Source organism: Dermacentor albipictus, chromosome 5 (assembly GCF_038994185.2).
Source record: "Dermacentor albipictus isolate Rhodes 1998 colony chromosome 5, USDA_Dalb.pri_finalv2, whole genome shotgun sequence".
NCBI classification, from domain to species: Eukaryota; Metazoa; Arthropoda; class Arachnida; order Ixodida; family Ixodidae; genus Dermacentor; species Dermacentor albipictus.
This window is the reverse complement of record NC_091825.1, coordinates 22,890,668-22,907,159: the sequence shown is the minus strand read 5'-3', so window position 1 is coordinate 22,907,159 and position 16,492 is coordinate 22,890,668. Positions and strand designations below refer to the sequence as shown.

The 16,492-nt window shown below is 46.1% G+C and overlaps 1 protein-coding gene across 15 annotated transcripts in view; it reads right to left on the bottom strand.

The window, feature by feature from the left end:
• The window catches only part of LOC135898235 (neprilysin-1-like), a 521,227-nt gene that overhangs the window by 230,805 nt on the left and 273,930 nt on the right, over positions 1 to 16,492 (bottom strand). For all 15 annotated transcript variants that reach the window (XR_011514790.1, XR_011514789.1, XR_010563291.1 and 12 more), the window contains exon 14: positions 7,756 to 7,842. Coding sequence is in view for 10 of the 15 variants with exons in the window: in XM_065427075.1 (XP_065283147.1) it covers positions 7,756 to 7,842 (87 nt within the window). In the remaining 5 variants the exon portion in view is untranslated. The remainder of the gene's footprint in view (positions 1 to 7,755; positions 7,843 to 16,492) is intronic.

Below are 16,492 nucleotides of genomic sequence, written 5' to 3'. Positions count from 1 at the left end.
TCAGATAAGAATGTGAGCCAATTTCATTAATTCTATGACCCCTAGTTATCCGAAGAAGCAGTTACATCTTCAGACAAGCAACGCACAGTAATCTAGGCTACCACATTACGCCACGGGCTAGAACCACCCGTACAAAAATGACTGTTGAATAACCATTGATATATTGTTGGGGAATGGTTGAAACAACGGGCTTCAACAAATTTTCAAGAGCAATTGAACTCACTCAACCCTTGCACAACAATATTACCGTTGCGTGTTCTGAAAAAATAATTTATTGGCTAATTTGTGCTGATTTTTCTAGTTGTTATTTTTTTGTGTAGCAGTTGAGTCCAGTACACGATAATTAGGACTCGCATATGAAGACTTTCCAAAAATGTATTGGGAAGCGTTCCAAACTCACTCCTCTCACTTTGCGGCAGGTAGGTTCTTCTTTCGCCTCGCTTTCATTAAAATAAAATAATGTGTGACCAATGGGGTGGAATCGAACGTCGGCCGTCGAGCCCGGTACACTAACCAATAGGCCCCGAGCGAGCGCATACTCCTCTCTTTCGAAAGCCAGTAAGCTCTCAGAAGCTTGACGCGTGCGCCGCGTGCCACTTCCTCGTGCTGTCGCTACAGCTGGCGCTTTGAAGCGCCTATCTCGGGGACCGCCCCGCTTTCGTAGCCGTTTTCGATCTGTAAAAACTGCAGCGTTTGACTAGCTTCATGACCGCCCAAGTTCATAACGATTTATTTCTTCGCCGGTGTACAAATGTCATCGTCGTTTTAACATACACTACTAGATGACATAGCCATTGGTACAATCCAAAATCAGCGCATGTCGGGGAGCAGAAGAACGTGAAATTCCTTTACAAACACGGTGACTACGCGCATGTCGACTTCCCCAAAAGTAGACACGGCGGCAGCGCGGCCGGCAATAAGACAGGCTCGGACACGCGACGACGCTACATTGGAGCATCGGACATAGGAACCGTAGGATGCAAGCGCGCACACGCTACAAACATACACGTGTGAGGTCTTCGAATTTCCTGCGACGTACCCTCTGTCCGTAAAGCAAATGTATTTTTTTTATCCAATGTCCGTGGTACTAGAGATCAAAGAACGAACGCGCTTTGAGATCGCAGTGCGCAGCCGCTGTAACCACTGACTTCAAAGAGCTTCGGATTCAGCAACAGCCGCAACAGTATCACAGGTAATCGCTGTATCTGCGGCTGCTCCCGACTCTCGCCTTGCAAGAAACTCGCGATTTATTTGAGCCTCGCCGAAGTGTCGTCGTCTCATCTCGCACGCCTGCAGGTCTCGTATGTTCACTTAAATAGAACAACACCAAGGGGGAATGAAAGAAATACAGGTACCGGACTTTTATCCCACCTTACTTGGCACTTCGTCATCTGTGAAGGCGCTAAAAGCTATTTTAAAAGGGTTACTTTTGTAAAAATAGCAGAATTAGTAGTAACTGTCATTTCTAGGTGGCGCTACAAAAGTAAAGGTAGCGTACGGGTGCGTGTGTGTATGTGTGTGTGCGCGCGCGCACGCGGTGGCAACCGTCGTAGCTTCGTTTTGCGCGCACTTTTGCAACAGTACACATAGTTACCGCTAGTTTCGTAGTCGCATATTTTGGTCGTAGTTTTTATTTTTTACGCTAGATATTAGCTTGTTCTTAAAAATTTATGGAGGTTAGTGGATGAGAAATTATTGCTAATTATTTAGTGGTTTTTCAGTGCCGTTATTTTGTGTTTGAAAGGTTTTTATAACTCAATACGATAGTGAAGCTGTGAACGGCTTTCGGACTCAGTTACTTGGTTGCAGCTGTTCGCGCAGTTGTGCGGTGGTTCACGCCTCATGCTTTTTGATGAAAGTATTTTTTTTCTTTTCGGACATCATGAGGCACATCTTAGTGAAATGCTTTAACGGCGATAACTGGGACGTTTATCTGTTGAAGTCGTTGGCTCACCCAGCTACTAGTCTTTGACTGATGTGCGAGCCTGGTTGTTTCGATGAGTTGCGCGGCAGAGGTCATGATGCCTGTTGGAGAGAAGGCACCCCGAAAGAGTCGCAGCCGAACTTCTGCAGATAGGTAAGTAATCTCGTTTTCTTGAGCACGTAGCCTTTTTTACTATTTTGACATTGACAAGCGTGAGATGTTAAGCACGCCGTTCAATTTCTTCAAGCAAACCGCATGCCCCGGAGCAAAAGCGCGCGATACTAACTCGCTGCCGCCGTCACTTCGTTTGAAACAATGGTAGGCGAACAGGCAGCGGCGTCCTGCGTGCGTAAAATTGCATTGCTTCAATTGTTCCTGTCTAATAACGTTTCCTTAATTTGTATGAGAGAACACAGTCCGAACATAAGGATCGCCTTTTCTGCGCGGTGATAATTTTGTACAGTGGTACGTAATCTTTCATAGGGGCTCACGTGGGCCGTGTAAGCGGTTGTTATCTATCGCGTTTCGATACGTGAGAGGAGCGCTGCCTTTCAAGGTATTTCGGCAGGATCTACGAGCTTAGGAGAACCGCGACAAATGATTGTGCAGCAGGTGTGCAGCTCTGCTACGCTTGTACCACACTCGTACCGGAAGGCAGTGTTGCACGTCACGCTTACGCATTTCGTAACTATGGCGGCCGCCGTGGCGATTTGGGGCTCGAGGTCGTGGATACGATCCCTGCAGCGGCCGCATTCCAAAGGAGCGGAATGCAAAAGCGCTCGCGCAATATGCATTGTATGCACGTGAAAATTTCCAGGAAGTCAAAATTAATACGGTGTCCCCAACTACGACATGCCTCATAATCAGATCGTTGGTTTGGCACGTAGCACATCGGAATTATTTTTTTAAAATCCGTGGTAGGTCATCGTATACCACACGGTTAGTGTGATCACCTTTTATGCCGTAGCGGTTAAGCGCGCCTCGAATTAGGTTGCGGCTAATGATGCGGCGCACCGCAAAATATATTTCGCCTCTTTGGGATTTGCAAAGAACGGCCAACCGATTAGTCACAAGTTCCGCGCAGTAACTGTACACGAATACACAACGCAAATGAACAGAGGTGTGGTGACGACGTCGCCAAAGAACACAGCCGCCGACGGGCTCGTCTTTCGCCTATCACCGCCAAAACTACCGCAGTAAGCATCTTTATCTAGCGCGGCGGGTTGCCGTTGAAGGCGTACGGTGCAATTTTAATAGGCGATAACCGAAACATGCCACCATTCTCGGCTGCCTCTTTGAGTTGGACCGATCCGAATGCGCGTTGCTTGCATAAGCGAAAGGAGCGCCAATCGACGCGTTGTCGCCTCGAGCTAAGCGTCGCACTCGAGCACCATTTGCGCGGCGAAGAATGACGCGTGCATGAAGCTAGCTTACTGCTACGCTACCGCGCAAAATGCGCAAGGGCATGTACGCGACGTTCTGCGCCCAAATCGCGTGGTATGATCGGAGCCACACCGCTTCAAAGCTTCAAAGAAGCTTCAAAGAAGCGGTACATGTTCTCACTCGTACAGGCATGCTCACGCTCGCATCGCTCTCGCCATATCTTTAGGTCATTGGTTCTGCTGGACTTCTACCCAAAGATTCTATATCTACTTGGTATCGGCTATGCACTGTCGGTGGTCTTTGGTTCTGCGAGAGAGCCGGGAATATTTTTCCCCGCTGTGAAACATCGCTGTGCGTGTTTTAGCTAACATTTACCGTAGCAACCCATTTCTTCCTTTTCTCGACGGCACTCGTAAAGAGTCGCAAATTTTTAGTTGCCAGTGTAGTGTGTACTTCTATTTCGTGCGTAGTTATATGCAGTGTGTGGCAGATTCTTAATCCGCGTAATCTCATTTTCTGTCCGCATTCTCTTCTCACAGGTTACGCATGCAGCAAATTCACAGGTGCTAAAGTGTTCTAAAGTGTTCTATATCAAGAGCACCTTGGCGTCGTGCAATAGACACCCGTTGATATGTGGCTGATTCACTAGCAAGCTCGCATCTCTGTTGCCACTCTCCATCAAGTGAGATTTTCAACTATTTTTTGTGCTGCTCTGTGGTGTACTAGCTGCCGCATGGACGCTGTGAAGGCTTACTTTTGATTTGCTTTGGCGTTTAGTAGTAAAGGATGGGCTACCTTTTGAGGGGAGGCATTTACTTTTGTTTGTGAGAATGTTTACCAGCCTAACCAAGTGATACGTGCGTACTGTAAGCAGCAGCACGAAGAGAGGCGGACGAAGAAATAGGTAGGAGCACACACGAGCGCATGCTCAACTAATGCCTACTTTTGATGAGAGAGGTATTAAAGACACTGGTCAACCTTGCAAAGGCAAAAAGCCGTTCATGCGTGGCGTAAACCGCCACGTGCGACAAGAAAGAAATATGAAAAGCCATGTCATGTAGAATAAACGTGCGTGAAAAACGAGAACTACCGGACAAATCTTTCCAAAAAGCGAAAGGTTTGTCCGATAAGTGATACTACCCAACGAGAAATACTCTTTTGAGGAGTGCAACTTTTTCCCACTAAGGGAACAGATAACTTGGTTAAGTATTTGTATCGTTTGTGATCAATAATAATTGCTTCTGGAACTCCTCTGGTGTTGTGGTGTAGAGCAGAAAGAACGATTGTTTCATCACAGACCAGAACACAAGAGGTCTTATCGAAGCATTATTTATTGATCACGAACAAAAATTGATAAGAAAGATTTCTGTGACCCTTAGTGGGAAAGAGTTGCTGCAGTACTTCTCGTTAGTATCACTTACAGTACAAACATTTCAGTTTTCATGTTTTTGGTAATGTTTGACGCACATGTTTATGCTACAGGACGTCTTTCGGTCCTTTTTTGTTGTGCCGGGCTGTTTCTGCTGCGCGTCCATGGCTTTTTCTTTGTGAATTGGCCAGTGTGTTTAAAATCTTTGTCTTCTCGAATAAACTTCTAGTTGAGTCAGCGTTTATGTGTGTTCCTACCTTAATACATCCTTCTCGTCTGTTTGGCTGGTTGTCAAATATAAAGGTACACCGAATTGGCGAAGTGTCCATAGAATTGATACATGAAGCTATTTGCGCTGTTTATTTCAGGAAGAACTCTATAGGGCCTTATCTTCTCTGTTTTTAACACTGATGTACGTTTTTCTAGTTCAACTTCAAGAAGTCCCCTGAGGAAGCCAATAAGAGTGATGGTAACTTCATTTGTGTAAGACTTATGAATTTCATCCATTCAAGGCATGACATGTCAATGCCTGTAGGTATTCGTACTTCTTAAACACACAAAGCTCTAATTTTCGATTGTCATGACGCTGCTTTGTACTGTGCTGTTTTCTGCAGGTGCAGGAACCGTCTTTTATGCCATCAGTGCATGGGCTCTCTTTGTATATATTGGAGAAAAAAATGTCTTGAGCTTAAATATGCATGTATATCACTTGTAATTCTTTTTCAACACGGGTGCTGTATCTCCCTCCGTCTTTGTTACTGCTTTGTCCCAATTTTTATGCTACTTTTATGTATCTAATGCAATAAAATTCTGGTAGCATTTTATAACATTGTACCTGCGCAATTGAGGTCATTGGTTTTTAGTATACGCATTTATTTGCGTTTTTCATTGTCTCAACAATCTGGCTGTCCAGTCATTGAAACCTTTTCCCATCCTTTATGACTATTTCTGGGGTACTTGATTCTGCAAGTGCAGGTGACCATCTGTTTGGCTCTTTGGAATTGTGTTAGCCGTGTGTTACTACCAATTTTCTGCGCTAATTAATTATTTTTTCTCTTATCGTTCAAGGTATTAGCCTTGCCTTATCTCTTTACTTACTGAGGTACCACTTAGCTGCTGGGTATAGTGAAAAAGACCCCAAAAGTGCTCTAATTAGCTTTGTGTAAGTCCAGAAAAATTAACCGAAAATGAGCTCACTAAATTGAGGAAATACCACCAACAAACTCTTATGTACCTTAACTTACCATATAAAATGGTGTACTGTTCTTGCAAACCTGGCTCGTCAGAAACATGATTCAGGTGTTCACCACGCCCGACAATTTTCTAAATCATGTCTCACCAATTAATAGCTAAGTTGAGTGATGTTATTTTATAAAATAATTGGCAACCTGAAAAATATACATCTCGAAGACAAAAAGCTCAGACAAGTCTACTTTGGTACTTCGTTAAATTTTAATCGCGGTGAAAGACGTGTGCTAAACCTTGTATATATTTACGTGAAGTCATTTGTTTCAAGTCTGTTATTTTGCCTTCTCACAGTCAGCCGTAACTGTTCCTGTGGTGGGTTAGTGTGCGAAACATTTTAATGTAATGTATTCAGATGTCTTGTGTGTATTCACACGCAAGCAGCTTCAAGTGTTCATGTATTCAAAGGTGGTTGTTAAAAGGGTATGCTTAAGCCCTGCCTTTTGAGTCGCTTTGCCTTCTAGTCATAAACTTAAGTTGCAAGTGAAGACCACAATGATCGTTTTGATTTAATTCATATGCATATGATTTTTTATATGTATTTACACTGTTAAGAGTGCTGTACGTACTAGCCCAGGTTCCAGTGCTCTAGGTTCCCAGTGCTCCAGCTTCGATGTAGTGGTGCCTTATGTACTGTAATAATGTTTCATGGGCACGCATCTTTAGTGTAAATAAAGGTACTTCACATTGATCAGTCTCTCGTTTGCTTTTGTCTGTGTATGTGAAAGATATGAGCAGGCACCGGGGCATGCAGGTGTGAATTGCAAAGCAATTTCAATATATAAATAACAATCCACTAGCCCAACGAAATGTCAATCATATCTCAATGGCCACTTCTGAAATCTCAATGCCATCTCAACTGGGCCACAGGGTCCTTTTCAGTGCTGTGACAACAATAACTCAACAACAGGTCAAGAGAACTACTACAACGTCAGTTCAATGCAGCATAAATGGTAACCCAACAACCATTCAACAAAATGAACACAACGAGCCGTCTAAGCGCAATGGAATTTCAATGGTAACTTAACAATTATTCAACATTGAGACACCCAATGGTATTTCAATTAAATTTCAGTGGCCAATATTCAAAACCACTAAGCAGTCAGCCCAGCAATTCTCCAACAAAATTTTCCCAATTCCTCAATGAAAAACTCAACATTGACCAATAATTCCATGCCTTCTCAATAATTTTTTTGTACAGGCAGTCCCCTGGCTAAACGCCGCAGCAGCTAACTGACAAAACTCCTCTATTGCCCAGTTACGTTTCCGCATGATTAGCGCTTTTGCAATGTTTGTTCTTTAAGCTTGAGACAAGCTTGAGACATGAAAACTGCTGCATCGCATGGCGTTTCTATTGTGCTTCAGTGCACGCAACCTATTTTGACACATCATAACAGGGGAAATCACATAGAAGTGGAAACAGTTTAGGGTTAATTCTGAGAGAAAGCTGTGCAGGCATTTTTGATACTTTATGCTCCCTAGAAGCAAGGACAACGTAAATTTTTATCACAAATTTATACGTGCAAAGCAGTGAAAAATTCATATGCGTCTTTGAGAAAAATAATTTTACAGGGTTCAGTACGCTCAATTCATTCCACCAAGATAAGATTTGGAATAATATACAGTATCTGTTGTGTAGCAGATGAGCAGATAATACCCGTTGAGCAAACTTTACAGTGTTCTGATAGTTTATTCAGCGAAGTAAACACATATAGGTCAATACAACGCAGCAATTTTCATGAGAGGCACATCAACATTTCGTCCTCCTAAGCAACGCCCCACCCTTGCACAAAACATTTCGGAATAGTGCTTTGACGGAAGCATGCCTGCTTACCCATACTCGTGCAGCCGATGTAAAGTGCGATGGCCTTTTGAACGGCGTGCTGATCGGTGTACGAGACAGGAGTGGAGTTCAAGCTTTCTGAAAGTGATGCGATAAATGCGCTGTTGTTAACAGTTCCCCGAATCGCTGGGGGCTGCTGGGCACTCAACGGGCTTGACCATGCGCCGCAGTTTCGAGGTAAGCACTCTTGTCGAAAACAAAAAAGCCGCAGCTTCGCCTGAAAGGTGCAGTATATCGATTCCGATAGCACATTATTACATAGCTATCCCAAGTAAGGACAGTAGATTTCCGTTGAAACTTGTAAATATTGGTGACTAAATAAATGAATAAGCATCGTGTCACAATCGTAGAAGCGCACATCAACGCATCTCACTTGATGACAGCGCAAACTCACTGAAAAACACTGTAGTGAGAAAGCTCGGCTGAAGGGGCGAATTAAGTTACCTTTGCGCTGCATCTCCTTGCATCGCGAACTAAGCGGGGACAACCAGCGCAAAACCAACTACTGCAAACTTAAACGAGCCTGAATAGGGAAGGGTTTTTATGTTTGAATACCTATCAAAACTCAATAGCCCAATATATTCACTCCATCAGCATGGAATAAAAAGCATAAAAATAGGATTTTACCTCATTAACCAAGTGACGGAACAAGAACACGGAATCACCTGATATCACTTTATATACAAAAAGGGAATTCAGTAGTGTGAAAATTTTGAAAACTCATAGATGGCACAGGTATGCTGTGCGACTCAGAACTTGTTTGAACTCCTAGGCGCCAAATTGCATTTCTTCAGCAGGAGCGCACATGATATAAAAAAAAAAAACATCACCGCTCCTTACAGTCCGTCAAGATGGTCGAACAGCGAAGCTGTTTTAAAGCATTGAGTGTTACACCATGCAAGTCAACTTTGGAAGCAGTCTATGTTGTAAATCCTATGTGTCACCATTCTTTCAGCTCATTTTCTCTTTTCCGTGCTTCGAGAGGTGGTCATGCTTTAGGAGCGCTACCATTTAAACTCGGCATCTCCGTTGTGCAGCTCCGAGATGGCTCTAGGACGACGAGCCCATTCACAAGCCAACTCTTGCTGACGCCTGCGGTAGGCAGCTTCTTCCTCAGGGGTACGCATTACTCGTGGTCTCCCCATAGTTTTAGCTGGGATAGAATGTGCAGAATCACTAATTTAATGCTCCGTAAATTGGGCACAAGCCCACAACTGGAGATGTGAGCACTGCAGTCGTTTTGAAGACTGGTTGGACTGGTTTGACGATTGACGTGGCTGGCGGGCATTCCTTGCTGGCGCAAGAAGTGCCGGCAATCGTGCGCTCCTAGCAGCCTTGGTTGTTCAGTTGTTATGGTGTTAGGCTGCTGAGCACGAGGTCGCGGGATCGAATCCCGGCCATGGCGGCCGCATTTCGATGGGGGCGAAATGCGAAAACACCCGTGTACTTAGATGTAGGTGCACGTTAAAGAACCCCAGGTGGTCGAAATTTCCGGATTCCTCCACTACCGCGTGCCTTATAATCAGAAAGTTGTTTTGGCACGTAAAACCCCATAATTTTTAACCATGTGCTCCTAGTGTCGCGTTTCAATCGCTGGGTGCTATTTGCTCGCCACAAACCGCCAGCATAACATTTATTTCTTTCGTGGCAGGGTGGACTCAATCGTCGATAAATTCAATGCCAATGAGGCTCGATCGCCGATAATGCACCGTGTGACAACCGTACAAGAACATGTTCCTATGGGTGGGCAGCGCAACCCGGACGAAGGACGAGAGGAAGTACACGACACGAGCGAGTACACAACACGAGCGTACTGCCTCTCGTCCTTCGTCGGGGTTGCGCTTCCCACCCATAGGAATATGTTCAATCACCAACTCGCCCAGCTTGCCGTCTTAAAACCGTACAAGATTCACTTATAAGATAGCATTCTCGCGGGGAAAACGAGTCACTCCAAACCTTTTCTCTTATTGAGCTCCCCTTTTCCTCTCCCGCTAGGTCACGCGGCCCTTTTCAGCGAAGTGCAACACCGACGGCACGAGGTCCGAATAAACAGTTTCGCTGTAAAACAATTCTAGTTGGAACCAGTACGAAACAACCTTGACTACAACGAACTTCACCGGTGCGTGGTGGGACCTGGGGCTACTGGGCCCGTATCGTGAGGTTGCCCTGCGTTCCGTTCGCCGGCACCAGTTCTTACACAAATATTTCATGTACGAGCTGTCACCCTCGCGGGCTCTCACCATGCACTAGGATGCGGTAAACGCGGCCGCGACTGAGGTAGCGTTCTGCTCTCAAGACACGTTTACGTGAATGCTACAGTACCGTATCAGGTTTTTAGCGCATGGCGCTAATGCTTATGCGACAGCGTTTACGTGATGCGCGTCGCCTCTCGTCCGAAACAAGCCGGAACCTGTTTCCGGTGATTTGCAATCCGCACCCTTGAGTGGAGAAGAGCACATGCCGGTGAACGGCTCACGTTTAAATGCGTTAGCATTTCTAAGCTTACCCAACGAGGAAAACGCCGGCAGATCCCACGCCCTGTGGGAATCAATGTTATGCAAAACAGTGAGGGGAGGGCGTACCAAGTTAACGAAATGATCACGAGAGCACGAATACGTATCAAGCTCCTTCATGACATACATGATACGCATATCATCAGATTCATGTCGTGACACATCATTTATGTTCGTGATACATTCTTGTCATGCTATGCCATTTTTCGTACGCATGAAATTAGCGAAACGACCATGAGAGCGCCAACACGTTGGCGGCTAGATAGATAGATAGATAGATAGATAGATAGATAGATAGATAGATAGATAGATAGATAAATAGATAGATAGATAGATAGATAGATAGATAGATAGATAGATAGATAGATAGATAGATAGATAGATAGATAGATAGATAGATAGATAGATAGATAGATAGATAGATAGATAGATAGATAGATACTGTCATAGTGGCAAAGAAAGGTTTCGCATAGAAAAGCGTGAATTGGCCTACACTTGCACACCTACGAAAACCTGCCGCAAACGGAGATTTCTGCTCACGAGAAATCTCATATCTAAATGAAGTAAAATAGAGGCTAGTGCGGCAGTCGCATGAAATAGGCCCTGTCGGGTTTTTACGCCTCCGCAGTTGTTTATTTTTTCCTGTACTTCAACTATCAGATACCACTTTTGATAAACAGTGGCCGTTTCTACAAGGCTTTGGCGTCACTGTGACACCAACGACAGCTTTCTTTCTCAGCACGCCGCACACGACGGACATGTCGACCACCTCCTCGACAATCGCATGCAGCCGCGATTTTAGGCCCACGGACACATCATGGCCGCGCAGCAGGAACGTCATTCATAGACGCCCGACGAGCCTCGTTCACCGGTGTTTAACGTGGATAAAACCTTGCTTAAGTCACCTTAGGTGAAATGTGGCGAAACGATTTTCCATGCGCGATCACTATAGGTAGTGGTACCTGCCTTCGGAGTTATGGCGTTTACTTGTGCTCTTACGGACGCCTTCCACCGAGTGTGTTGACCCACAAGGTTGCTTAGTGGCTTTCGTGTTGGGCTGCTAAACACAAGGTCGTGGACCGAGTCACGGTCATGGCCACCACATTTCGAGTGGGCGAAATGCGGACATCGTGTATATTTAGATTTAGCCGCACGGTAAAGAACTCCAGCTGCACGGCCCAAATTTCCTTGGTACCCCACTACGGCGTGCCTCATAATTACATCGTCGTTTTGGCACGGAAAAACCCCGTAGTATAATTATTTTGGTCCCAGCGCGCAAGAGCAATATTATTCCAGAATGTCAGGCGATGCTGCGGGAAACAGGTAAGCCTGAACATTTCGGCCATCGAATTAGATGTTGCACGCAGCGAAGGAGGTGCCTCTAATGTGGCGCTAGCGCTTTCTTTAGCAACTCGATACAAGTTGAGAATAACATGAGAATACTGTGAAGCGGTCTCACTTTATGATATAAAAATAATGTGCTTTGTTTGGGTGCGTGTGCGACCGGAAGGAATGCGCGCGCATGTCCATTGAGTCTATGTGCACCTGTGTGAGCACGCGCCATTTAATCTATGTGTGTATGTCGCTGCTACTTTCGTGGAAGCTTACGCATGAAAGCTTTCATGGGCGTGTCCGTGTGAACGTAGTTTCGTTGCACCAGCGCTCTCACGCACTTGCTAGCGGGGTTTTGTCATTGGTCAGCGCGCAGGCAGGCACAGACGCACGACTGATTCAGTGGCGACCCGAAGCACGGAGACTGCGCGCAAGTTGCGGACGGTATCGCCGCCTCTCCTCCCTCTGACGGCTTTTTTTTGGCCACTGGCCTCGCCGGAATGCGGCATGTGCGTTGTCGCTACGCTGCCTGCATGATCTCCCTCTCCCGGCGCGCCGTTGAGGCGCCTGTGGTCAGTGGACGCCATGCATATCTTGAACGGCATTTCAGCAATCATACTCTCTAAAAAAAAATCAATTATGGGGTTTTACGTGCCAAAACCACTTTCTGATTATGAGGCACGCCGTAGTGGAGGACTCCGGAAATTTCGACCAGGTGGGGTTCTTTAACGTGCACCTAAAGCTAAGTACACGGGTGTTTTCGCATTTCACCCCCATCGAAATGCGGCCGCCATGGCCGGGATTCGATCCCGCGACCTCGTGCTCAGCAGCCCAACACCATAGCCACTGAGCAACCACGGCGGCTAATCATACTTTCTGTACGTGTCGTTTGAGCGTGTTCACTTGCTGCGATCACGGGACTCCTGTCGTCAGTGATTCAGGATGACTGCGACGCCATCCAACTTTGATATATGGGATGAGCTACGGGCTTCTCACAGTGCCATATTTTGAGTGAAAACCATATGCAGCGGCCCGCTGGTCGGCTGCCATGCTATAGGTTGTCTCCTTTAAGGAAAAGCTCTCGGTAATGGAATACATTTCCTGTTTTAAATGTGGTTCCCTCCATGTTAACGATAACGATACCTTTTATGAATCACTCGAACAATTTTGTTGTTCTAAGAGTTGACTACGCATTGCTTTGCCATTCAATCTAGTCCACGATTATTCTTACAGCACATCTGCGCTGTTTTGTTTTGGTGCCCGTTTGTGCATTGAATGTGCGACATGTCGGACTTTTCGCGTTGTTGATGTGCGGTATATACTTTATATTATTGCTAAATGGTCAGTATCATTTGAAATAACAAGCTCTCATTACGCATATTTTAACTCCAATGATTTGTTTTCCTCCATGCTTTGTCTCCAGTGTGATTTATTACCTAGACATAATAAAATACACTTCATACAGCTACCCGAGCAACCGTCCGATTTATTTTCTTCATTAAATCATTACATACGTTGAAATGCTAACTAGAAGTACAGCCGTCAGCACGCTTAACACGAACGCTCCTCAGCGTGGCCTGGACTGGCTTGGACTGACGCCAGCGCCGCGAAGTGTTGTGCTCTGTTATCTCGGTATGTTTGCAGCGGCTCACAATAGCGGGAGCGCAGCTCGATTTGACTACTCGCCTTGTCTGTCGCTTGTGCCTGACCGGCGGTGAGAGTGCGCTCACTTGAGATGTCCGATCCGTCGCGTTTCGCTCGTGGCTCCGATCTAACGCGCGTCCAGAAAGCACGTTGCGGTTTGCTTATCTCGGCAAAGCGAAATGGCGGACGACAGCTGACGCGCCTCTCGGGTTTGGCCTCAAAGCTGGTGCTTTAAAAAAAAGATACATAGGAAAAGGAGAGCAAAATGACCGTGGATCTTCAGTGCATCGTGGATTAAAAAGGAAGCCAGACACTAACCTGCGAGAGCACTCCGATGCGCGCTGTCAGAGAATATAAGACATGAAGAACATGAACAATTATGCCACCGGATTTGCAGATTTATTTGTTGTCCGAACTTTACAAACACCACAAATTTGCACTTGCTCCATGGCGGCTACGAAAAAGAAGTCTGTGTGTGTGTGTGTGTGTGTGTGTGTGTGTGTGTGTGTGTGTGTGTGTGTGTGTGTGTGTGTGTGTGTGTGTTTGTGTTTGCACACGCTCTGAGCTTGCTTCTGCTTTTTCAGTTGCTCATTTCTTGCGCTGAAGTAGGGGATTGATAGATTTTTTTCTTTTGTTTTTCGTGTGCGCGTGTGTGTTTCGTGTATCTGATTTTGCAGAACAATCAGAGCGTCCTTTCGTGCCACGTACTCCGACACGTGGAACCGTGTGGCATGTTAAGTATTTATAGCCTTTAAATATTGTTTCGAAATGGCAAGACTATTACCAATTATTGGTTTTAGTGTGTGCATTTGTATCAGGAACACTGCTTTGGTAGGACAATCAGAGAATGGCCGCGTGTTTGAACACGTTCGAAAGCATGCCATACCTTAAATCTGTGCGGCACTTATTGCCTTTAAAACCTTCAGGACATTTAATTTTGTGTATATGAACGATTTATGTTCTTTCCGTATCGGCCTTTCATTGTAGGCACGTGCTGGAATAGCTTCCGTGTTTATATTGAAGTAAGCCGAGCGCAACACATGGCAAGGAAGGTGATAAAGAGTGCAGTGTGCGTTGTGTTCTCAAAAGAGACGAGGAGAAGCACGAGATTGGCGAGGAAATCGAGTTGATCGGCAGACGCTGTGATGTCGACGCTAGAATAATTAATAAGAAGCATTTCCAGGAGGAGCTTGTGAAACCGGTCGAAGAGCTAAAAATGAGCTAAATATGGAGCGTGACTCACGGAAGGCGGCGGAAAAGCGACTTTCGTAGCAGTGCAAGCGATAAGGAACTGATGGAACACGTTTTATTAGAATGTGAAGGTATATGCCTAGCGATCGATTTAGGCACCTCTGGCCTGCTTGAAGCCCTTGGGTTTAGTGAGCGCTGGGGGAAAGTAAACATGTCCGCAGAGGAGATTAGTAAGAGGCCATTGGAAGACTGGTGAAAGTAGGGAAACGACAAGCAACGGAGGCGTACAAAAACAAAGTTCCCTATAGGGGCTCCGAAAGGCGGTGATGGGAATTGTTCGCGTTTTTTCTCTTTCTTCTTTTTAGGATAGGTAGGATATTAGGCAATATAATAACAAGAACTTGGTGGCGCAAGCCACCGCCCCATTCCATAGGGGACATTCATAGCATCCGTCCATCCATCCGCTTAACGCGCTCCTCCGTAATTTCTCCAGCACGAAATTCTCTTGAACTCCAGGTGCCTTCCTGCTCCGGCGCTTGCTTCCCTCGTGGTGACACACAGAATCCTATTTAAATTTAATTGAATGCTAAGTGCTAATTGAATTGAATTAAGTGCGAATTGAATTTTCGCCCTTACGTGCGAAAAGCACGATTCGATTATGAAGCACGCCCCAGTGGGGGTCTGCGGATTACATTTGACCACCAGTAATCGTTAACCTGCCCCAAGGCACCAGACACGGGCATTTTCGCGTTTCGCCTGGTCGAAATGTGGCTGCCGCAACCGGAAATTCATCCCGCGACTGCGTGCTTCATAGCGCAACACCATTGGCCCTAAGCCACCGCGGCGTGTACACGTTCTCGCCGTTTCCACAGACGGGGCACGCTTGCACGCAAAACGGCTCTCGCGTTACACCGATGCATACGAAGAATGAGCGACGTTATCAATTCAAATATCCCTGTTGAATTTACGTCGTCGTCTGCGCATTTACGAAGTGACGGAAACGTGTCCCGCTTACGATCCTAGTATTTGGCAGTATCGCTAGAAACAATACGGGTAGCAGGGTGTCCGCTGCAGCTGTTTATATACCCCTGCATGTTTGCTAGTGCACGTCCCATGTATAAATTAGATTTGTATGTTTGTCTTATACGCTTCCTCCCGGCCACACAATGCAAAAATATATCCTTGCAAAGTTAATGCGGTACCCGTGGGCTATCGCATTTACTGCACTAGCAATTTCAGAATTAAACACGGAAATTGTTTAAAGAATAATACGTTAAATCACCGTGCTCAGTGGCTACTGTTACTTGCACGTTTGCCATAATATTACGAAAATGATTGCGCGAACGTTATACACTTAACGGTGCTCAAAATGTCGCACTTTAGTTATAGCGAATTGAGACACAACTATGCGAAGGATATTAGTTTTATTGGCCGCATCAACTTAGAAACATTTGCCTACTAACTCAACTAACAACCATATAGTGTCAGCGCACACAACGAAACAAGAACACATGACACTCGACGAGTGCGGATACTCGCTAACAAAACGCTGGTGCGAGCAAGCACGGCAGCAGCAGCGAGCGAAGTGACCTTAGCGCTGTCTACCGCTTCAACGCAAGAGCGGTGAGCACACAGTGCGTAGAAATGTGTGAGCCGTCTGCAGGTCATTGTCTAGAAACGGCGCGCGGCCACCAAGCACGCACTTGTTGGCGAAGTCGAAGCCGCCCCACCCCCCCCCCCTCCCGCGCTACGTCCCGGCCTGCCTCCATATATGGCACGTGCGTACGAGCCGCGATCATCAGTTCCCCGAGCGGCCGGTCGCGAAATCCGCAGTTGCTGCACAACGCCTACCCTTCCCTCCCATCTCCCAAGGCCTTTCTCGCGACAGAAAACGGCGCGTTTGCTGTCCCCTTTCTTCCTTCGCGCCCGCCATATTGAGCCGCCATCGTCTGTTTACGTCGGGCGCTTTCGGTCGAACACACAGCCTACGACGCGCGACCATGGTGTTATAGTCCTTGGAATTATTCCGGGACATCACGGCGACAACC